The 23,436-nt window shown below is 37.0% G+C and overlaps 4 protein-coding genes across 6 annotated transcripts in view; 1 reads left to right on the top strand and 3 right to left on the bottom strand.

Moving 5' to 3' along the window:
• Window positions 1-4,220: 4,220 nt before the first annotated feature.
• LOC121255479 (serine/arginine-rich splicing factor SC35-like) lies at window positions 4,221-8,964 on the bottom strand. The gene is given in 8 exon segments (XM_041155831.1): window positions 4,221-4,801; window positions 4,910-5,113; window positions 7,192-7,251; window positions 7,908-7,974; window positions 8,134-8,199; window positions 8,202-8,212; window positions 8,542-8,620; window positions 8,736-8,964. Coding segments are annotated over 8 exon segments (744 nt in total). The 5' UTR covers window positions 8,812-8,964; the 3' UTR covers window positions 4,221-4,620.
• LOC121255448 (ubiquinol oxidase, mitochondrial) overlaps window positions 6,103-23,436 on the bottom strand; it is a 32,295-nt gene continuing 14,961 nt past the window's right edge. The window contains exon 5 of one of the 2 annotated variants that reach the window (XM_041155789.1): window positions 6,103-6,121. The gene's annotated coding sequence lies outside the window, so the exon portion shown is untranslated. Of the gene's footprint in view, window positions 6,122-8,158; window positions 8,434-23,436 lie in introns of those variants that run through there. The other variant, XM_041155790.1, reaches the window with a different exon arrangement.
• LOC121255357 (potassium transporter 7-like) lies at window positions 9,330-19,965 on the top strand. 2 transcript variants are annotated; one of them, XM_041155630.1, is made up of 10 exons: window positions 9,330-9,842; window positions 12,832-13,060; window positions 13,227-13,475; window positions 13,681-13,731; window positions 14,805-15,065; window positions 16,673-16,725; window positions 16,873-16,987; window positions 17,213-17,467; window positions 18,064-18,586; window positions 18,781-19,138. In XM_041155630.1, exons 1-10 carry the CDS (start codon window positions 9,570-9,572, stop codon window positions 18,821-18,823), a joined length of 2,052 nt encoding a protein of 683 aa, XP_041011564.1. In that variant the 5' UTR covers window positions 9,330-9,569; the 3' UTR covers window positions 18,824-19,138. The 2 variants fall into 2 exon arrangements, with proteins under 2 accessions (XP_041011564.1, XP_041011563.1); XM_041155629.1 differs by having other exon boundaries at window positions 9,332-9,842; window positions 19,114-19,965.
• Window positions 20,201-23,115, bottom strand: LOC121255516 (copper-transporting ATPase PAA1, chloroplastic-like). Its single transcript, XM_041155880.1, has 3 exons — window positions 22,903-23,115; window positions 22,716-22,796; window positions 20,201-20,540 (listed from the first exon to the last, which is right to left on the bottom strand). Exons 1-3 carry the CDS (start codon window positions 22,909-22,911, stop codon window positions 20,316-20,318), a joined length of 315 nt encoding a protein of 104 aa, XP_041011814.1. The 5' UTR covers window positions 22,912-23,115; the 3' UTR covers window positions 20,201-20,315.

The raw sequence follows: 23,436 nt of genomic DNA, 5'->3' as shown, positions 1-23,436 counted from the left end.
TGGGAACAATCAACCAGAAGCAGCCATGCAGTGAGTGTAAAATATGCACTGTTACAATAGCTTCTCTCTAGCATTACTCTTGAATGAGTTTAATTAAATGATGTGGATTGCTTTTTGATGGGAGACAAAATTGAAGATAAAATTGAAACGGTGCATTTCAACCTTCTCCTTCTTTCCCAACCCTTCTCCTTCTTCCTTCGTCCCATTCCCCTTTAGCTTCTGCAAGCCAAAAATCACAGTTCATTTGACGAAATTGCGAACGAAAGTGAACCCATTCCATCTACTCTCCTCCCTCCCATGAAAGGATCAACCTCAGTCTTGATTTTCACCAACCTCTTGAAATTACCCTTGAAATACTTGATTCCATAAACTTTTCCTTCCGAGTAACTGTCCTTTCCGTTGTGGTTGATACCCAAGTCAAGATCTTTGTAGTTGAAAAATGCCTCTCTTGGATTTTTGGTCACATATCGAGTCATGTAACTGTAAAGCTTTCTTGTCAAATTCATATAGTAATCTGTCAACTCTTGCCCTACCTGATTCCAGTTTACTACATATTGAATCTTTGCCAGATTCCTAGCTCGATGTGGGAATGGAGATTCCTCCACCGGAATCTCAGCCATTCTTCCACCATAAGGATTGAATGTCAATATTACGTATTGCAGCTCAATCAGTCTCTTCCAAATCACCTCCTACCCATCCTTGGAAATTGGCTTCTTTACATAGTCTGATTTCCCCTTCAACTAGGTGAGAGATTGAGGTGTTCGGCTGAGCAAAATATCGTTTGTTGTCCCAAGAGGGAAGTTGGTCCAGAAAAGCACAGATTGAACCCAACTAGTTTCGTTGCAATCTCTGATTTTTTCAATCCAAATTCAGGGAAGCTCTTTTTCATGACTAATAGAAGTTTGTCAGAGTCTCCAAGGAACAAGGCAAGGAATGTAGCTCTTCCAGTCTTCCAGTCTTCCAGCCATCTGTTCTATTTACACTTTTTGTATACATTCTTCTAGTTAAAATTCCTACTTAAACCCTCCACATTGCAGTTTTTCGCAGTGGAGGCTATTCAAAGTTGGCATTTTTCATTTTTTTTTTTTTTTTTGTTTTGTTTTGGATTTTATTTGGAGATGGGTTTATTTTATAGGACAAGAGCGAGAGATCCAGAAGTTTTCAGAACAAAAAATCTTAAACGGAGGCAAGAGAGACGTGCGAAGACGTTCAAAGACTTGTCAGAAAATCATCAGAACAAGCTAGGTCAAACGAGCGGGAAAGCAAGCTACTGGATCAGTCCCAGACGTCTTCTCCCTCAAGTGCAGATTGGTTGTGATGTGTTTCCAATTTACAAAAATACCCTGCCAGGTCAAGAGGGTGTGCACCAACTTGACTACCTATAGAAGAACTGTATATATATATATATATATATATATATATATGGAACTAGCTCGTGTGTGTGTGTGTGAAGTAGTCCATACTCCTTTCGATAAGCAAAATGCAAAGCAAATGATCTGATTGCTTAGGCTGTATTAGCTAGGTCAAGTCAATTTTAATGTGTTTAATACACAAATTGGTACTCATTATTAAGTAATATGGTGTAAGTACCATGATTGGGCATGACTTGCGGAGATTTTTGAAAACAGAAAATTGAGCAAATATGCTGTTTAATTAATTAATGTTAGTGAGCTAAGATAAGATCTCACTCTATAATTAGCTCAAAGACTGAAACAAAGGACTTTGACCAAAAATCGTGTTAATTCCCTATTGTTAGGGGAAAGTATACGGTATACCCACTTTGAGAAGGATGGAATTATTTGACCCTTGACAGGCCATGAGTAATATTCCTCCACCCCATGATTTGTGGATCCCACCTGATCAGTCCTCCTTCTTGTAGGTAGCTTCCATGCATTTGCCATTGAAAAATGAGAAACACATCACATTTCATGACAACACTTTACATAATAATATTTTAAAAGAGTGGGTATTTTTATAAAATACTTAATAAAAGTAATATTATTTTATTATAAAATATATTGTGTGGATATCATTGGTTGTTTATGATCATGGTAGGCGCTCCGGCTAAATTGAAAATAAACCTCCTCGGTCATAAGCCACAATGAGCCACAAGATACCTTCTATTCCTTACTCCAAATTTCCAACGCTTCTCACTATTTGGGTTCTTCAAGTATTTTTTCCTACTACACCAGCTTTGGATTGGGCTTGCAAGTCTATAGATCCTTGCATTACTTTATTACGCAAGAATTCAGTAGGCCCGATACTAGGACCCATATCAGAGGCTCGAGGAGTGCCGGGCCTATTTCCCACCTAGATTGCATTTTGGGTACTATCACTCCTGCTGTTAGCCTCTTGCCCCCACGCTCATCATGTCCTCCATCCACTCACATGACCTCCAACTTTAAAACCCCCATATCTTCCACCTCTTTTCAAACCCATCCGGCCTCGGCCTCCATTAGATCGACGAAGAGATTTGACATTCCATTGCTAGTCGATTCAGCATGTTCGTAGTTCTCTGCCCAGCTCCACCTAAGTTTCAGCCATACAAACCCGGACCCCTCAGCACCTCGACAGTAGTGTCTTCTCGTGGCTTGATTAAAGCAAGACGGGGGGGATTTAGGGGGGTCTTGACAGTAGTGTCATCAATTATATGGATGACTCATTTAGTCATCCATATAAGGTGAATTGACCTGTCTAATTTCCTGAATGTCAATACCAAAAATTTAGTTTGAACTGATGCAACAGGTTTATTTTTAATGGAAAGAGGTCACTAGGACCAGAAATATGCCCAATTGTCAATCGAGTTAATTCAGGCCAATCCAAACAATCCCAAACCCAATTGTGTCCAACCTTAAATTAATTGTTTCATGTTACATACAGGCTGTGTTTACAAGTCCAATCAAAGATTGCCCCCTCCTTAACAGGTGAGAAAAATGTGGCCTGGAAGAGAGCCCTCTATCCCCAGCAGGCCACCCACGTGACTAGACACCCTGCCCGTCAAAAGGAGTTGAACAAAATACACGTATTTTTCGAACAGAAGTTTTAATAAGTGAGAAATATTTACCAGTAGCATACCAAGATTAGAATCTGTGACCTTCTGCAATATCACAAGTGTTTTAAGTTACGTTGACATGAGAAAAAATGAGACAACAAATCAAATAGAGATTTTTAACGCATAAAACTTGTGGCAGTGAGATGAGACCATAAATCCAAGAGCACAAAGCAAATTGCCAGGCCTCCGTTAGATCAGATTTATAAATATTTCGCAAGCCAGCAACACAGCTAGGTAGCTACAATCAATGCCAAGTGGCCAGTAACATTGCCAACCCGAACCAAGCAAGAGGGCAGCAGCGGCCAGGTGGCATTGTTTAGTCACTAATACTTCAGAGTTAATCACGAGCCAATCATAGATCAACAGGCATCAGCAACCACTTCACAGCTACTGTCATGGACCCGTGTGCTAAAACATCTCACCAGTCACCACATTAAAAAGCATAAATTAAAATCTTAAAGGACGGGTTAAGCATTGTAAAGACCAATAGCCCTAAACAAAATCACATTACTCGTTCCCGTGTCTCATTTTTTCTGGCAGCAAAATTTAACACCAGAACTAAAGAACCCACATATAGAATTTGTAGTTCATGTTCAGTGCCAGATCACCGAAATGAATCATTGGTCCATCTCATTGTGCAGCATCAGCTAGAGGTTAAGTACACGTTCAACTTTTGTCTTTAGAGCATCACAGCAACTAGAACCTCTTATAGGGCCATATTTTTTTCGAGATCAGTGAAAAAGACCAAAAAAGGATTATTAGGTCAGAATCAGAATCCTGAAGGATTTATGACTTTTCAGAAACAAAGAGCTGAGCTGTATAAATCTTACCAAAGATGATTTCCAGAGTGAACTAGTTAACATATATAGCTCTCGGCAACCAGCATACTGCTAAAACAATCATACTTCTAAAACCAGCATACTGCTGCAACCAGCAATCAATATCACGACCATCCATCTACATTTTAGGAACAGCATCAACAGCTAAAACTCAACATCCGTCTATCAAGCCCCCACCATTGTTCCCCGAACATAACTATAAAACCCAATAAATAGCTCGTGATGAATCAGAAGAAACAAGAAAACATAACTGATCAAGCTTAAATTGAGAGAGAGGGATGGAGAGGCACTAGAAGCAGCAACAAAATCAAATGGATAACAGAAAAAAATATCTATAAAAAGCATCCATAACAACTTATCGATATTGAAATACCAAATTCACAATAAGTCCACAAATTTGAAAATGGCCAGGTAGGGATTGTCTCCTTTTTTTTTTTTTTCCTCTTACATTGCATGCGTAAACAAGGATTAGGTTCAAGACAAAATAGTAAGAAATCAAAGAAATCCACAGTCCTACCAAAACTAGCCCTTAGGATTCAGATAAGAACAGCAGAACGATGTCTCCATGAATTTTCTGAACAACCGGGATAATCATTCCTGTAAGAACAGATAAGTCAGGAAAAATAAGTTAGATCATTTAATTCATCAACCAATTAAAAAAAAAAGTTCAAAATCTCTCTCTAACTGTGAGTGCGAACAAAGACAATAACTCATATCAACATCTGACTTTCATGGGGATTGGCTTCGAGAATCAGCAGGATGGCCCCTGGGTGAAATACTATGAGAAGTTGGGGACCGTCCATCGTGGCTTCGCCTATCAGAACTTTCACCCCTAGGAGACAAAGACTTCTGTGGGGAAGGACTTCTGCGTGTACTAGGGATACGCCTGCTACGCCGATCGGGGGAGGCACTGTAACATAAACAGATTGAATCAGCAGAAGATAGTACAAAACAAAACATGTCCATAATATTGAAACAGTTAATTAAAACTAAAGCATAAAAAAACACTAGTTTATACTTATCCATTGATCGGCTTCGGCTTCGAAGTTCATCATCATAATGACCTCTTCCTCGGGCCCTATGGTAATCGGGACTAATGCTACGGCTCCTGCTGCGGTGGCGATAATCCCTATCCCTCCCATACCTATCACGATCGTACCTATCAAAACTTCGACTGCGGCTTCTTCTCTTGGAACCCCGATCTCTGTAGTCATCCCGGTATCTGAAAAGATTATAATCAGTGATCAGGTATTTGCTTGCGAGGCGCAAGATTGCGTGAACTTAGAAGAACCAACAACAGCATTCTTGTCTTCCAAAAACGGAAAGAAGCCTGGTGAAGGCATATTTGCAATGCTAACAACTGGAGATGATTTCCATTTTCATTGAAGATACAAATTTCACTCAGAAATTGCTGAAATATCTGCATAGCTAGTTAACCTAATTTTTTACTGGTTTGCAGAAATAAATTCCACAGCTCAGAAGCCATATAAAATGTACGACGAAGATGCTACCTAACCCATTCTGAAGGTCCAACACCTAATCCTGGTGCCCATACAGCATCTTAGGAGTTGAAAAGCTAGCCCAGGAAGGGATTTAATAAGTAGAGACACACAACTAGCTGGCCACAATTTTTTGTCATTACAACTGATTAGCCTGAGTGCTAAATTACTTTAGATGCAGACAAACAACTAAAAAGTCATGTAGCCAACTGATATATGATAAGGCTTCATTGCAACTGTAAGATGTAGGACATCTCTTTTTAATTTTGTCGAGGCTGCTCAAAATATGACTTGCAAAATATTCAGACTATCAAATAGCTGCCAATGAAAAGCCAACCAAACTCCACAAAAGCTGAGAAATGATGTATTAGAAACAAAAAATCAATATAGTTTGGATATCAAACCAGATCACATAATGCCAATTACCATGACTAGCATAGGACAATTCTGGAAAACCTGGCCACAGCTAATTATATGGTGGGCTTTACAGTCAGAAAAACTGTGATTTTAGGATTTGGGATAGTAGAGAATGAAACTTAGGCTTCGTTTGGTTCATAAAATCATATCATCTCATCTCAATTCATCATTACAATTTTTTTAAATTTCAACACGAAATATAATAAACAATTCAACTTTTTCAAATCCCAAAATAATAATATTATTAAAAAATAATATTCTAACAATATTTTATCATCTCAACTCAACTCAGTTTAACTCCAAATACAGCCTTAGTGTTTGCAGATTTGTTAAGGTCTAAAAATACAAAATCCTTTTTTTTAATGAGCAGGACTAAAGATATAGAACCTGTATGGATGCGAGATGGAAACTGAGATTTGTGCAGGCAAGAAAATCATGGACAACAACCATGATGGATTCATTCAATTTGGTATGATGGCCAGTTTGTTGGCTAACAGGTACTAAAATATACTGGTTATTAGGGTATAAAAAAGGTCAGGAAAATAATTTTTAATTTGCATGAACTGCCCCGCAGTCCTCCCAAATAAAAAAATTCCCCTCAATCCTTATCCATTCCTATAATAAATGTGTAAACTTGTTTCGAATTCCAGGAGTTTAAAAGATCTAAGATATTGATTTTTAATGAACAGAAAAAAGTTATGAAAGGGAGGAAAGGAGATTTAAATTAAAGCCAAAGGATTATAAGGTTCTTAGCTCTGTAAATTCAAATATTTCACATGCTCAACAAGAAAAGATAGTTTCACGAATGGCATCAATTCATCTTATATTGGCATCAATTCATCTTATATACTATAAGTACTAAAGGATCATTAAACCCATGTTTTTTGTACATACCTCAAATTACAATACACTAACAATATGCTTTGGATATGCAAGATACGCACTCAATAAATAATTTGTGGCGAAGAAAAAAAATACATGGTGGTTTTTCAAACAATGAAACAATGGGAAATCTGTAATCCATGCACAAAAGGCTATCCTTTGTAGACATAAGGTCACTAATCTTCATTACAAAATATATCTCAAAACACTAAATGAGTCCAGAATCCATGAACAGAAGGCTGTCTTCTCCTCCCTTCCACAACCATTGAACGCTTAATTTCTCCAAGACATTTTTTCTGGCAATTAATGTAATATAGAGACACTTGACTGCATGCAAAGCAGCAAGTCGGGAAGACAAGTATATAAAAGGAATTTTTCTCTAAGATGTTAAGAGCACAATACAATATCACACTAAACACTGTAGAAACCAAAAAAATCAATAGAATTTCTTTCCAGTATGCATAAAAAAGAATTCTGCAGAAACAAGAAGAAAAAAAGTTACCTCCTACGAGGACTGCGACTTCTTGACCTTGAGGACGGTTCGATAATCCTCCCTTTGTCGCTGTGATGGAAAAAAGATACTGACTCAATATCCAACAATCAAAGAAATCTAGGATTCCCACATGCAACATCAACACACACACAATCATTTCACTGAATTCAAGTACATTATTCAAAAAAGAATAAAATGACTGTTATATTGAATCAATGTGTGCTGTCCAATAAAAAATAACTAGTAAAAAAGCACTAAACATTTAGAAAGGAAGACAGGGGAGGGAATGAGTACATCCAAATCAAACTTAAGACTTCAACCTATATGCACCTATTTAGCCAAGAAAGGCATCACCTAGAAGTAGTCAAGGCACTCTATTGTTCAAAAGGGTGGAAAAATATTCTTTATGTAAGAATTCGACAAAAGTAGCATAATTTGTTATGGACAACATCATTTCAAAAAATTCAATAATAGTAGTAGTAATATGGATAGAGAAATATTGTTCTTCATCATGGATTTGTCATACCCAATCACACCTTCTGATGTAATGCATTTTAAGTGGATTTCCATTCAAATGAAAATCCAAGATGAAGAGTATCATTGTTCTTATGAATATCCTCCCTATATTTTCCATTAGATTATAATAAAAAATTCAACACCACAACAATGACTAGGAGGAAAAATCCCCACCATTATAAAAATGCTCAAAAAATTCTAAAACTTACATCCTCTCTGCATTTGGCCCATATTTAGCAAATTGAACTGTTATCTCTCGACCATCAACAACTTTTCCTAAAAAAAAAAAGTGGAAACCAATTTGTCAAAGGAGCTAGCAACAAATTACCAAATTGGAAAAAACAATACTGAACAGAATATATAGTGTGTATGTACAAGAATACAATACGTTCATTAAGAAAGAGAGACAGACAGGGGAGACAGAGTGACACAAACCATCAAGCCTATCCACTGCCTTTTGTGCCTCATCAGCATACTTGTACCGCACAAATGCAAAGCCCTTGAGTCACCAGTCCTAAACCGCAAGAAACAGTACCAAAATTACAGAGAAACCAAAGGATTTTAAAAAACCCTAAATTCCTCATAGGAGAGCAAGAGAGACTTTAGCAATATTTAACTCCCAATTAACTGACCAAAACAAATATAAATGAAATAGAACAAGACTGCAAAATAAAATCCATGATGGATGTATTCCCAATTTATAAACTAATTTTTCAACATACAAACAAAAGCTAAAAAAAAGTAACTGACAAAATAATATGTTTACTGAAAAAAATAATAAGAGTCGCTCATAATCCACATGAATGAAGAATTACTTGTTTCAATCAGTAAAAGTAGCCGTACCTTCGATTTCTAGGGATGAAGATATCCACGACCTTGCCGTATTTATCAAAATACGGGAATAGATCATCCGCAGTCGTACCTAAAACCCACATCCAAACAATAAGAACAATGAGCAAGATAACCATTAGTACCCATTTTTTTTAAGCTCCCAAAAATTAAGAAATAAATGAAACTTCTGGAGAGAGAAGGCTCACGGAAGGAAATGTTGAGGACAAGGAGAGAGTATGTGTCGGTAATGTCCGGAGGGCCTGTTCTTCCGAAATGCGACATTTTTGGCTCGAGGGGCTGAGAGAGAGACGCGCGGGGTGAGGGGGTACTTCAGAATTAGGGTAAGGGTTGTGGTGCGGGTGAGGACTGAGGATAGAACTTGCTCGAAAAATCACGATTGTTTCGGACTCTACTCTCCGTCTGCATTTATCGTACGGATAGTGAGATTTTGTTGATTCGGGCAGCTGAGTGCAAGAATGGTCCTCAGTTTATCTTAAATTACGAGGGCTGCCCTTATTTTTTTTTTTTTTTTCCCAACCTTTTCGAGAACAAAATTCTCAACATTATTATCTATTTTATTACATGAATAAATTAAAATAATCGCAGCTCGGTCTTCTTTAATTGCGCCCCGCCCCGCCCCGCACGTCGTACTGTTTTTAATTTTTTTTTCGAAAAATTTTCTATTCGTTGATTTATTTATTTATAAAATATTACTATTCATAATCTCATATATTTAATAAGAGAAAAAAAAAAAAAAAAAATAGTGTGTGATCAAACTTATGAATTATTTATGTATTTACAGGGAGACAGACTATTACAGAGAGGATTCTCTTCATTTCCTTTTTAGCCCAAAAGCTCAACACTCTAGACTACACACCATACAACGGCCTCCCTAAAATAGCTAATCAGAAAATAGAATCTGAATTTTCCGTTATTTTCCCTCACTTTCTGTCTACCCAAACACCCTCCCTTAATCTCCTATTCATCATATTCCCCGTGATTCCGAATTGAACTCTGTCCTAGTGTGGTTTCGAAAGGTGATGGCGGAGGAAGAGGGATCCGACATCAATGGAGGTCAGGCCTCGATGGACTCGACAGAATCACGGTGGGTGTTCCAGGACGAGGACGACTCGGAGATCGAGGATGACGATGAAGATGACTTCCTCTCGCATCGCTCTACGGCGGTTGACGGGTTGGATTCGGAGGAAGACGAGGATAATGCCGCGCAGAGATTGATTCGCACCGGGCCACGCCTCGACTCCTTCGACGTCGAGGCCCTCGAGGTCCCCGGCGCGCACAGAAGTGACTACGAGGTAGCATACAGAGCTCTTACTCGATGTGACTTCCTGTGAAACTACTTTTAGTGAATCTGTCTTTATTTATTTATTTATTTATTTATTTATTGTCTGTTTTACGTCCACTTTTGGTCTCACTGACTGTTTGGCTGCCGAGAAGAGATAATTGAATTTCAAATCATATGGTTAATGTCTGTCTTTGGGATGAAGAAAAATGCATTTGTCTATTTCCCTTTATCCATTTGTCTAGATTTTTTAGTTGTGCAAGAGCTTTATTATGAGGTTAGGTAGACTTCTATGAAGAAAAATGCAATTATCGAATGTCTTGGTTATGTTTAGCTGATGTTAAAACGATTCAAGGATTTTTAGTTTTGGTAAAGCTTGAGTAGAAATTCTATCAAACATTAAATACATAAGTAGTTCTGAATCAAAACGATTCAAGGAATTTTAGTTTTGGCAAAGCTTGAGTAGAAATTCTATCAAGCATTAATATATAAGTAGCTCTGAATCAACCTAACCACTAGATCTCTGCTGGATCAATTATCCTGCTTTGGTATACCTGCTCTCTGTCTGAACTACCGTTTAGGGATTTCATTGACACATCCTATATATAACTTATGTAATAAGTTTTAAGGAGTTTCAGATAAACTTAAAAATTTGAAACTCAAAATAAAATAGGATCTTTGACAAAATTATATTTTTCGGTATATACAAGATGGTGTCCTTTTCTTAATACCCTTTTACTATAATTCTAGTGACGTTTGCATCTAGAAACATTGTTTGCTTGATTTGAGGCATAATATGTACTTGTCTGTACCCTTTCTTGTACTCCACTTCCCTTTTCTTGATGAAATATTTCTTTTTGGAAAGATATGATAGTATTATTAGAGCAGTGTTGTTGCAATCTTGCGCTCCTTTTTTTTTTTTTTTGGTAAGTAAGAAATTTATTAAAAACCACATAATTAGGCATAACTCAAGCATACAGGAAGTATACAAGAGAAAACACCTAATTACAAACTAAAGCTGAAAAATAGCGCGAAAGTCATGGGAACTAAATCCTTCCATTACAATAACCAAAGCCCAAAGCAACAAAGTATGAAAAAAGAAAGCCCTAATCCCATCCACCGAGCGTTTTCTATTATCAAAACAGCGTCCATTCCTCTCATTCCAAATACACCACATAAGACAAAGAGGAATCATCTTCCAAACAATCGCTATTTGACGATTTCCTTGAATCCCTCTCCAACGGGCCAAAAGCTTCCCTACACTCTTAGGCCCTGTTTGGATACAGAAACGGTTTTATCTCATCTCATCATTATAACTTTCCCAAATTTTCAAACAAAATATAATAAACAACGCAATTTTTTCAAATCTCAAAACAATAATAATATTAAAAAATAATATTCTATCAATATTTTATTCAATTTTCATCTAAAATCATCTCATCCCATCTCACTATCCAAACGGGACCTTAGGCATCACTCAAGAAATACCAAACTGGACAAAGAACCTCATCCCACAAAGCCCTCGACACACCACAATGAAGAAGAAGGTGATCCACCTATTCTCCACACCTTTTGCACATAAAGCAACAATCCATTACAATGATTCCACACTTTCTCAACTTATCAATAGTAAGTATTTTCCCATGAGCAGCCAACCACCCAAAGAATCGGACCTTGAGAGGCACTTTGCATTGCCAAATATTTTTCCAAGGGAAAAAATCACTAGAAGAATGTGGCACCAAGACTTTGTACAAAGATCTAACCAAAAGTTTCTTATTACCAAGCTGATTCTAGATTAACCTATTCTCCCCTCCAGATTTTAAATTTAAGTAATAGAGCAAGCTGTAAAAGTCAGTGATAGCCCCCACCTCCCAATCTTGCACATCTCTAATAAAACTTACTGACCACTGAATACGACCAGCAGTGTTGCTCATGCAAATCAGCTATAGAGGCGCCTTTATCCAAAACAATTCTAAAGAGGGAAGGGAAAGCAATCTTCAAGGCCACGTCTCCACACCATAAATCATGCCAAAACCCGATCTGATTTCCCCTACCCACTTCAAATCTGAAATTTCTTAAGAACTCCCCCCATCCATTGCGAATGAATTTCCACACCCACTCCATATGCCCTCTAACCTCATTTGAGCACCAACCTCCCCAAATACTCCCATATTTGGCATTAATAACAATCCTCCAAAGAGCATCCCCTTCTGATGATACCGCCACAACCATTTCCCTAAAAGTGCCTTATTGAGAGTTTTCAGCTTTCTAATTCCCAAACCTCCTGAATATAAAGGAGAACAAATCTTATCCCACTTGAGCATGTGGAATTTCTTCTCATCCTCCAACCCACCCCACAAGAAGTCATGGAATATACTTTCTATTCTATTCGCCACTCCTGCAGGCAGAGGGAATAATAAAGATAGGAAATAGGTTGGGATATTTGATAAGTACTCTTGATTAAGGTGATTCTACAATCTTTGGACAAGTAGATCCTTTTCCAGCCAGCCAACCTACTTTCAATTTTCTCTAAAACCCCATCCCAAATTGCCTTAGATTTTTTTTTTTTTTTTTTTTATAAGTAAATTGCCTTAGATTTAAAAGGTGCCCCCAAGGGAAGACCCAGATATTTCATAGGTAAAAAAGACACTGTACATGCCAATATATCAGCCAAATCCCCTAGATTATTGACCAAACCTACAGGGACCATTTCAGATTTGGACAAATTGACTTTTAAACCAGATACAGCTTCAAAACATAACAAAAGTGCCCTCAAAGAACGGATCTGATCAGAATTTGGCTCACACAGGATCAAGGTATCATCCGCAAAGAGTAAGTGAGAGACATTAATGCTGCCATGGACAGAACTGCCCACAAATAGAAGGGCCCAGGTTTTTAGTAGGGGAGGATTGGATTAATTATGTAGTTGTTGACTTGTTTTACGTAGACCACAAATAGAAGGGTCCAGGTTTATTTTCTCAATTATGTGAATATAATTGCAGGACTTCAGCTTGGGAAAGAAGATTACACTTGCTTTCCAGACCCTTGGGGTTGTTTTTGGTGATGTTGGAACGAGTCCTTTATATACATTCAGTGTGATGTTTAGCAAAGCACCTATTAATGGAAATGAAGATGTTATTGGAGCATTATCACTAGTCCTGTACACCTTAATCTTGATCCCACTTGTCAAGTATGTCCTGGTTGTTCTTTGGGCCAATGATGATGGTGAAGGTATGCTGAATGTTATGAACTCTCTCTCTCTCTCTCTCTCTCTCTCTCTCATGCTTAAGTGTGTGGTTGGGTTAGTAGATGCAGTGTGGGTGTTCTGTGTGCATGGACATTTGCATGAATTTTTTGTATTACTAAATGAATTCATAGTGTTACTTAACTGCTTCAGGTGGTACTTTTGCATTGTACTCATTGATATGTCGGCATGCCAAGGTCAGTCTTCTTCCAAATCAGCTTCCATCAGATGCTCGTATATCAAGCTTCAGGTTAAAGGTGCCATCTGCTGAGCTTGAGAGATCACTAAAACTCAAGGAAAGGCTTGAGAATTCACTGGTTCTGAAAAAGCTTCTTTTGATGTTGGTGCTTGCTGGTACTTCTATGGTGATAGCAGATGCAGTTGTTACGCCAGCAATGTCAGGTATGTACTGTTTTCCTTCATGCTTTTTTTTTAATTTTTGTTTCTAGACGACTTACTACTTTGATCATTAAAACAAAGAAAAATCTGTTTTAGGTTTGTATTTTGTATTTCACTTCTATTGTGAACTGTCGGTTTGCATAATTATCACTTTGTTTTAGTTGTTACCTTGTAATAATTTGGTCACGGATTTTTTTTCTTATTTCAGTAACGTCAGCTGTTAGTGGTATAAAAGTTGGAGTAGATGCAATTGAGCAAGGTGATGTGACAATCTGTTATTCAACTCTGCAAGTCTTTACTTGGCTGTTCAATTTCCTGTTATTTGACATAAGGTCCATTAGATTAATACATATCATATGGTGAGGCCTGTGTCACATATAGTGATTGTATACCTTTGTCATTGGCACTGTCAAAGAAATTGAAATCTTTTTCGCATATAAATTCATATTCATTTACCAGCCTAGTTGTTTTGTATACCTCCTGTGTACTTGGGCTATGCCTATTTACTTCTATTAGTAAAATGTTTGTCTTACTTATAAAAAAAAAAATCATTTACCAGCCTAGTGGTTAAAGGGTAGAGTTGCTATGAGCTATAGACTCAGATATCGTGGATTTGTCTATGCAAGCATTCTCCTGTATTACTTGATACATGGTTCTGGTCAGTGGGATTGTGTATCCGGGGTTTCCTCCCCATGGTTGACTCTGAAGGCCCATGCATTGTTGAGGTTCCACATCATCAAAAAAATACCATGATAAATTACTACATTTTTCCAAAAGCTTAAATTAATGGTGGTTCAGTGTTGTAATAACTACCTGATTCAAAAGTTTAGGCTAGACTCTTTATGCCTTCAGTACATCATTTGTAGATATTGTAGCTATATTGTATTCTAGATTTGTGGAGGAAATCCCTTTTTTGTGAGAAGAGCCAGCTTTCCACTGATAGCTTCATATGAAAATTTTTCTAGTTTGGGATGGGTGGTTTCCAGTGTAATTGGTTGCTTAAGTATTGCCCTTTGTCTGCTTTCATGCAGTTACACTTTGCTGTTCTATTGGTGTATCAGTGAATTTTGGCTAGGGGTTTGCGGAGTATTGTAATCCCCTAGGGAAGGGGCGTGTTAAATATTTTCTAGAATTGTGAGATCAATAGAATTTGTGTAGTCGTATAGTTTATAATCACAACAGGGGTCGAAAGTGAGATCATAAATTCAGATTTATGGGTTTCGAATATCTTTTGAATTCTTATAAGGAAAAAAAAAAAAAAAATCTTTTGAAGTGAATTTATTAGGATTTTCCAATTTATAACCTTTTAATTTTTTCGCTTTACTTATGCAGATGAAGTGGTGATGATTTCAGTTGCCTTTCTTGTGATTTTGTTCAGCATACAGAAGTTTGGGACAAGTAAAGTGGGACTCGCTATTGGCCCTGCTTTATTCATTTGGTTTTGTTCTCTAGCCAGCATTGGGATCTACAACCTTGTTAAATATGACAGCAGCGTCTTGAGGGCATTTAATCCTGTTCACATATATTACTTCTTTAAGAGGAACTCAATTAAGGCTTGGTATTCTCTTGGGGGTTGTCTCCTGTGTGCAACAGGTAAGGATTTTTTTTTTAAGTAAGAAATTATTCAATTTAGAAAAGTTGCAAACCGAGTACACATGAAGATAAAAAAAAAAAAAACAGCCACCAAAGATAAAAGATTTTAAGGAGAAAATCCTTCAGCTCTTGCACTGGTTTCTCATAATCTTCAAGCTCCGATCATTTATCTCTCCATATGCCACATAAAGGAAGACAATTCATTTCCACAAAACTTTGCAACATGGCTACCAAACTACCCTTTCTAACATGTTAGGAGATCCTCACACTTTGAGGCAAGTTCCAATCTAAGATGGAATTCCATAAAGCACTAGCTAACTCACAATGGCGCAACAGATGCTCAACAAATTCTCCACTACTTTACACATACAATACCAATCGGCCACCAACATATATCTCTTCCATAGATTGTCAAAAGGGAGAATCTTCCATAGAAAGTCATCCAAATGAAAAAAGTCACTCTCTCGGGGTCCTTAGTTTGCCAAAGACTCTTCCAAGGAAAGGAGATGTTTTTGTTTTTTTTTTTTATCGGTAAATAAGATTTTATTGGTTTAGCATGCAGATGTATGGCTTGTAGAAAGATCCTACTTCAAAGACCTTGTGCTTGGAAGTGGTCCATTGATTCTTGTCTTCTCCACCCTTCCCAACTTGTAGGAATATAAATGGTCATAAGAGAAATGAAGAGATCCACCTCCCAATCTTGCGCTGCATTGATGAAAGACATTCCACTGATGGGATTCGTTAGAAAATTCTAAGTTGTCCACCCCATATGCATCCTTAGATCTGGTAACACAAGATAACACTAGGAAAGCTTCCATGAGAGACCAATCTCCGCTTTACATATCATGCCTAAACGAACTGCAGAGCCATCTTCCATCTTAAAACTATTAAAGTTGGAAAAGTGCTCCCAACCTTCCTGTTTTTTCATAGGTCGACTCTGTACAATCCAAAGGTAGGGATATTGGATTATGGACTCTCTCTTTTTTATTTGGCACCGGGTGTCCAAGAACAGCGTCCCGACTAATCCTAAGGTTGCACAAGCCTCAGCAAGGAGTTTTCCGCAAGTGCACTTCGGGTAATTCAAAGGAAAAATCCCTTAGTCCAATGGCCCCTAGAGATTATTTGCACTCAAGGGGATTTGAACCTTAGACCTTGGGAGAGCATACCCCCAAGCCCAAGGCCTTTACCGCTTGAGCCAACCCCTAGGGGTTTGGATTATGGACTTTGAGACATGAATTATGGATTTCTTGGATTGTTATTTAATGAAAAAAACTATTTGTCATCCCTTTTCTCGTCATCCCATGATGTGGCATTAGATTATAGGTTCACAAGTGAAATATAATAAATAGTATCCAATCATCTAATGCCACATCATGGGATGATGAGAGGATGATAAAAATTGAGATGATGAGTAGCATTACTCTTATTTAATAACTCATGTTGATGGTATTAGTTAACAATCTATACCATTATGAATTGTATTTGTGCCTTAATTCAAATATGGTTAGGGTGCAATATGCCATTAATGGTTATCAGAATTTCATTACTCAGCTATTTTACCTTTTTTTCAAAAAAAAAAAATATTGCTGACAATGGAATTTTTTCAGGTTCTGAAGCAATGTTTGCAGACCTTTGCTACTTTTCTGTGCGATCAGTTCAGGTAAAGAAGAAAGAGACTTGGTTCCTGGATCAGATTGCTTAATACATGTTTCCTTTGATATGTGGTATTTCTGGTTCTTTTCTATTACTGTCAATCAGTATTTCAATTAGCTACACTTCTGATTTACATGATAGTGGCTGTTTGCAGCTCACCTTTGTATTTCTCGTTTTGCCTTGTCTTCTGTTGGGTTACTTGGGTCAAGCTGCATACCTTATGGACAACCATGCCGATGCCGATCAAGCTTTCTTTTCTTCGATTCCAAGTAAGGTTCACCATTTATAACCAGTAAGGAACTGATGAGGTTTATACAATTTTTAATAGGTGTGAATCGTGTGATTCTCTTTTCTTCAGTTGTTACTTGTAATATGTCATTGAATTTTATGTGTAAGAATCGCGTTAAACGTCTCCCTTGTCATTTGAAACATTTTATTTGCATGCTTACACAGTAAAAGAAAATTTAATTGTTTAGAAATCATATTGTATATAGGTGGTGCTTTCTGGCCGGTCTTGTTCATTGCTAACATTGCTGCATTAATTGCCAGTCGGGCAATGACAACGGCTACTTTTTCATGTATAAAGCAATCGACAGCACTTGGTTGTTTCCCTCGTCTTAAAATTATTCATACATCTCGGAAGTTCATGGGCCAGATTTATATCCCTGTCATAAACTGGTTTTTGCTGGCAGTTTGCCTGGTGCTCGTCTGCTCTATCTCAAGCATTGATGAGATTGGAAATGCTTATGGTAATAATTCTTCCCTACCTTCTTTTAATTAATCCATTCTGTACTTATAAAAAATAATAATTCTTCCCTACCCTATTTTTTTTTCCTCGTGTATGAATGAATTCTGGGCTTTATTTTCCTTGCAAGGCTTCTGCTTATGATTGTGTAGATTCCTGTTAGATCCAGAGAAATACCTTGCACCAATTGATATAGCAGTGTTTTGTTTGACTTTAGTGGAAGCAGATAACTCAAATGACATTTTCTTTTAAATTAGTATTTCGGGAAGCATATACACTAACAAGAAGTATGTAGATTTCTGTTAGACTTGGCAGTGTACTTTATTGGCCAGGAAGCATGTACACTAACATCTGTACAGCTCTTTCCATGAATCCTTCCTATCTTATTGTACTTTATTACTTTGGATTCACAATCCTTTTATTATCAGAACTTCGTGAAAATGACCGGGAAATGTTTGTAATACATCAATGATAGTGTTGTATAGAAATTAGAAATCAATTATAAGCTTCCATTTGTTTGTTCAACAGATCTTAGTAGTGCTTCCTTTGTGGCAACATGTACAAGCTCTTTGATCTTTCTAATATGATTATTTTTTACAGGCATTGCTGAGTTAGGAATAATGATGATGACAACGATTTTAGTAACCCTTGTTATGCTGCTTATATGGCAGATAAACATTGTAATTGTGCTGAGCTTCCTGGTGTTTTTCTTGGGGTTAGAATTGACTTTCTTCTCATCAGTTTTATGGAGTGTAACAGATGGAAGTTGGATAATATTAGTTTTTTCCATAATCATGTTTTTGATAATGTATATCTGGAATTATGGAAGCAAGCTTAAGTATGAAACTGAGGTAAAGCAAAAGCTATCAATGGATTTGATGAGGGAATTGGGTTGCAATCTTGGGACAATCAGAGCTCCCGGCATTGGTTTACTCTATAATGAGCTGGTGAGGGGAATACCTGCAATTTTTGGCCATTTTCTGACAACTCTCCCAGCAATCCACTCCATGATAATATTTGTCTGTATAAAGTATGTTCCAGTTCCAGTGGTGCCTCAGAGTGAAAGGTTCCTTTTCCGGCGTGTCTGCCCAAAGAGCTACCATATATTTCGTTGCATTGCCAGGTAAAATTCCTTCTAGTTGGGCGCTGATCTTATTAGTTCTGTTGGTGAGTTACTTTTCAAAAATAAAATTTAAAAGAATAAATAAATAATAATAATAATAATAATAATAATAATAAACATCTGTTGGTGAGTGAGATCCATCATGTAATATTGAACCTATTATGAACCTTCACCCTTTGACCTTCCTAATGTAGAAGCCAAATAGTTAAGTCATCTCCGGGAAAGTCACTGCCTTAAACTGGCTGAGGGAGCTAATGCCTTCGAATAATTGAAGTAGCTAATTCGATAACTTCATTTCTTCTTCCGGACTCTTTGTGAACTCTTTACACTTGAAGTACGGGTTATCAAGTTGAACAACTCCACAAGGCAGAGTCGGTTTTCTTTTAATGACCTGCAAGGAATGAGGTGGCATCTTATCAGTATTTTTATATGATGCTTTATTTTATTGGATTAAATTCTCTTTTATTTTTACTTTTACATCTATGCTTACCCCATAACCTTACAAGTGCAATTAATCACCTGAACAGGTATGGCTATAAAGATGTTCGCAAAGAAAATCACCAGACTTTTGAGCAGCTGCTGATTGAGAGCCTTGAGAAGTTCATTCGGCGTGAAGCTCAGGAACGGTCATTGGAGAGTGATGGGGATGATGACACAGGCTCTGAGGACGATTCATCTGGCTCAAGGGTTCTTATAGCTCCCAACGGGAGTGTCTATTCACTGGGTGTTCCTCTTCTAGCTGAGTTCAAGGACACAAGCAAGCCCATCTTGGAAGCGAGCACATCAGAGGAGGTGAGACCAGTAACACCACCGGCTGAGCCAGCAGTGCCTGATACAGAGCAAAGCCTTGAAAGAGAACTTTCTTTTATACATAAGGCTAAAGAATCTGGGGTAGTTTATCTTCTTGGTCATGGAGATATTAGAGCGAGGAAAGATTCCTGGTTTATTAAGAAGCTAGTCATAAATTACTTTTATGCTTTCTTAAGAAAGAACTGCAGAAGGGGGACTGCGAATTTGAGCGTGCCCCACTCACAACTAATGCAGGTTGGTATGACATACATGGTTTGACGATGGATATTGTTACTCGAGTAACAATTTTCAAATTGATTCGACACCGAGGGTTGCCACAGGCGATTGGGGTTCCAAAAAAGGGTTGTCTGACTTTCTCTGCCTTTTATTCAACTTATATTCTTTGAGAGTGTACACAATTTTTGCACTGTTCTCATGATTAGCCCGGCCTTTTGGATCTACCTGTGGTAGAAACTTTTTGTTATCTACTTCATCGGTAAAGTCTACACTATTTCTTGGGTTGCCTTGTGAATTACCATCTCAAAGATATATGAATGTCATGATTCATCACGACATAATTCAATTTCAAATGTTTTGCCTTAGATAGCGTTGGACTGGCTTAGTTTTTCACCTCACATTACATCCAAGAGTACATAAAGTTACTTGTTATATGGTTCAACATTTTATTAATGTGATGTATCTGTCTCCATTTTTTCTTTTTGTAACAGTCTTCAAAAATATCTATTTCCTGTGGCCGTTTTACTGCACTTTTTACGAGGCTCAGCGATCCTTCAAATACAACTTCAAAGAGTGCAGGATTAACAATAGACGGGAAAGAAACTAGGTTGTATCATGGTGTTGAGTCCCCAAACCAATATCACCCAAACATGTATACTGTTATCGTCTCTCTCTCTCCAGCTAGCATCAGAATAACGATGCTCTATTTTCTCTTTTTGGTCCCCTTCAAGATCAGAATCCAAAAGGATGTTAAGGCATTTCCATATGAGCCATATATCTGTTTCTGTTGCGAGAGGAATTTGAATCTCAAAAGCAATGAATTGGCCATGACCCCGATAGAACTCAACCTCATGAGGGCTCCAGCAATTGGAATCAACATAGTCCCACTTACCGGCAACAACAATCCAGCAGCAATTGGAATTCCAACCTGTGCCAAAGTACTGAGGGCATAAGACCAATTTTTCTTCTAATCTCAGAAAGATTTCCCCGAAATCGGAACGAAGGGTGAAAGAGGTCAGAATCATATGCTAAATCTTTTAAACTGTGGTAAGCACCTCAACAAGAGGGAAAGTGGCAGCTTAACTATAACACCCCATTCCGTAGGCTAGGGATGTCATGTGCTTTTATAAAAAGATCCCGACAACAGATCTGATTTAAATAAAATAAACATTTATTTCATAAAATAATTATTTAATAAAAACATGTCTCCAAATAAAATTGAATGAAACAACTAAATAAAATTTATGTCATAAAAATAATTTATTCTAGGAAGTCTGGAATTTAATCAATTGCTTCATCTAATCCTAGTCCGCCTGCTTGTACTCATCATCATGCTCACCTGGGATGGTTTAAAAATATAAAACAAACTAAAATAAGTCGATGACTCAGTAAGAAACCCATCATAACGTAAACATATTTAATATAAAGTTTTTTATAAAATATTTCATGTTGAGAACTTAAAATCATAACTAATCATAATGATGTTTATGCTATGCATGACTAATTTATCTGAATTAACTAACTGATCTGATTTATCTAACTTATCTAGCTGGTCAACACACTTAACCCTGTGTACAATGTTGTGCACTTACTTTCCCTACTACAGCAAAGGAAGCCGACTGTGCAGTACTCTGACGTACCACGGTGGACCACATTTAAGTTCTTGGCTTGTACGCCCACCCTAAAACCGCATTGGTACTATACATTTGAATAGTCATCTGATTAACTGCTATGAGCTTATTTTACACTTGATCTTATGAAAGCTTATGTGTCTTATGCAACATGAGATGCATGATACATACAAAACTATAATATGCAGAATGAAATATGATGAATGACGTACTTGCAAATATCATGACATAAGCGGTACGTAACACTGGCTTCCAAATAAATGGTTTTAATAATAATATATATAATTAGCTAACGTATGTTAATCCTAATTTATGATCAAGTTATTTACCTCACAGCATTAATCTAATATTTTCAACATGAAATCGATCACGTGAACTAGAAGGAGAAAAAAAACGTGAAGGATGTTGTGAGATGAATGAGACAGTATGCTATTGGTGTGGTGAATGTGGGACATACACGGTACTGGACTGGGCATCTTGGGTTCGGCTGCTGCACTTACTAAGATTTATGGTTTTTCCAAATAATACATAAAAGGAAGATATTTATAGAGAGATTTGGGAGAGGCTACCGAGGAGTTCGAGTTCGAGTTGGACTCGGTTGCAATCATTCAAGAAGAGAGTTTGAATATAAAAACATAATCTAATAGTTCATTCAATGTAGGATTGGTAGTGACTGAGATTGCGTAGAGGAATTCCATCAGTGATGATTTTAAATTGAAATAAATTTCTCATGGCCGGTCTTTAAATTCTAAAATAAATCTAACTCGTTTAATAAATAATAAATGGGATTTAACTTAGTTAGAGATTCATTAAAAATCCTAATCAACTTCAATAATTTATCGCTTGTGGACTTATCCAATATGGCACATTAAATATAATTTAGACCCAATAAAAATTATCAATATTCAACCTTAAAATTATTAGATCGGATCGTTATATTAACAGTGACAGCATATCGAAGCAGAGAGCAGACAACACAAAGTTGTGACAGTCTCAGGCACTAAATTAAGACAAAGGATTTCTATTCTGCAAGGCTGAAAAAGAAGGAAAGACTTCTTAAAGCTCTCAGTTCTTTTTTTTTTTTTTTTTTTCAATGAGTAAGATATCTTTATTAAAAAGTGCAAAAAGCCCAACCCAAAGTATACAGAATGTATGCAAGAGACACCTATGTAAAAGGAGAAAGGTCTTCCAACAGATCCGGGGGATGAAACACAATAGTAGCTTCAGAATTCAATTTTTCTTCGATTTTTCATATAGGAGACAGTTTCAGACCCAACTCCATGATCATTTCATACCATAAAGGGGTAGAAACTAATATTTAACTTTACTTATCCCAAAAAAAAGAAAAAGAAATGGCATGACCATCTCTTCCTAGATGCTTATTTCATGTGCACTTTCACTTCTTAAATTAGTAACAATAATAATAAATAAAGAGCAAAAAAACTATGTTTATATGAAGCAGAAAATCTTACAATATTGTATGCAAAAGCCCACCAGAGACTTTGCTTCACAGTATTCATTGTTAGCCAGCTAAGCTCCACAGAATCAAGCAACTGCATGGATGCAATCTAGGTCATCCAAGTTTCCAACCAATATGTACTACAAGATCCCAAATCAACACACAGGATTGCACATAAGATGAAAATTAGAAAAACTTGCATGATACATGAATTTCCCAAACTACACATAATGGGAGAGGTTTTTCTTATTTGGACATGTAGAGTGTAGACCATTAGGTGATCAGAGAACTAGATACATTTGGGAAGGAAATGACTTACTAGTTAATATGTTAATCAAAGTTAATGTAGTCATGCAATTTGTGAGCCGTATGCGTTAAGAAAAAAGGCATTGCCACTCTCGGCCACCTAAGAAAACGACTAATTTTCTGTTTATGAAGCCACTTCTATTTTAACTCATGCCTCTTGTGCCTAATTGCACTTTCAGTAATACTGGTTACACATCCGAATTTCCTAGATGATGTTATGCACATAAGCAAACTGATATTGCTTCCCAACAAAACTTGAATTTAAGGAATTGGATTTCCTAGTTTTTTTTTTTTTTTTGTATGTAACCTAGAATTTTATTTAATAAAGAAGGTTTATACTATAAGAAGTTATCAATGGATTAAGATAAAGCCATTCTGTATGAGTAGCTTACAAGGTCAAACCCAATAGATTTTTTTTTTTTTTTTTG

The sequence above is a fragment of the Juglans microcarpa x Juglans regia genome, chromosome 3D (assembly GCF_004785595.1).
Source record: "Juglans microcarpa x Juglans regia isolate MS1-56 chromosome 3D, Jm3101_v1.0, whole genome shotgun sequence".
In the NCBI taxonomy this organism is placed as follows: domain Eukaryota; kingdom Viridiplantae; phylum Streptophyta; class Magnoliopsida; order Fagales; family Juglandaceae; genus Juglans; species Juglans microcarpa x Juglans regia.
The sequence above is the reverse complement of the archived record's forward strand: the minus strand, read 5'-3'. Positions and strand labels throughout refer to the sequence as shown.

Excerpts from the sequence above, each read along its gene's own strand:
- LOC121255357 (XM_041155629.1), top strand. The coding sequence starts at position 9,570 with ATGGCGGAGGAAGAGGGATCCGACATCAATGGAGGTCAGGCCTCGATG. Across the intron at positions 13,061-13,226 it reads GGCCAATGATGATGGTGAAG|GTGGTACTTTTGCATTGTAC; the intron begins GTATGCTGAATG and ends TAACTGCTTCAG. Across the intron at positions 13,732-14,804 it reads AGTAGATGCAATTGAGCAAG|ATGAAGTGGTGATGATTTCA; the intron begins GTGATGTGACAA and ends TTACTTATGCAG.
- LOC121255516 (XM_041155880.1), bottom strand. Across the intron at positions 20,541-22,715 it reads GGGCTTTTGCATACAATATT|GTTGGAATTCCAATTGCTGC; the intron begins GTAAGATTTTCT and ends ACTTTGGCACAG.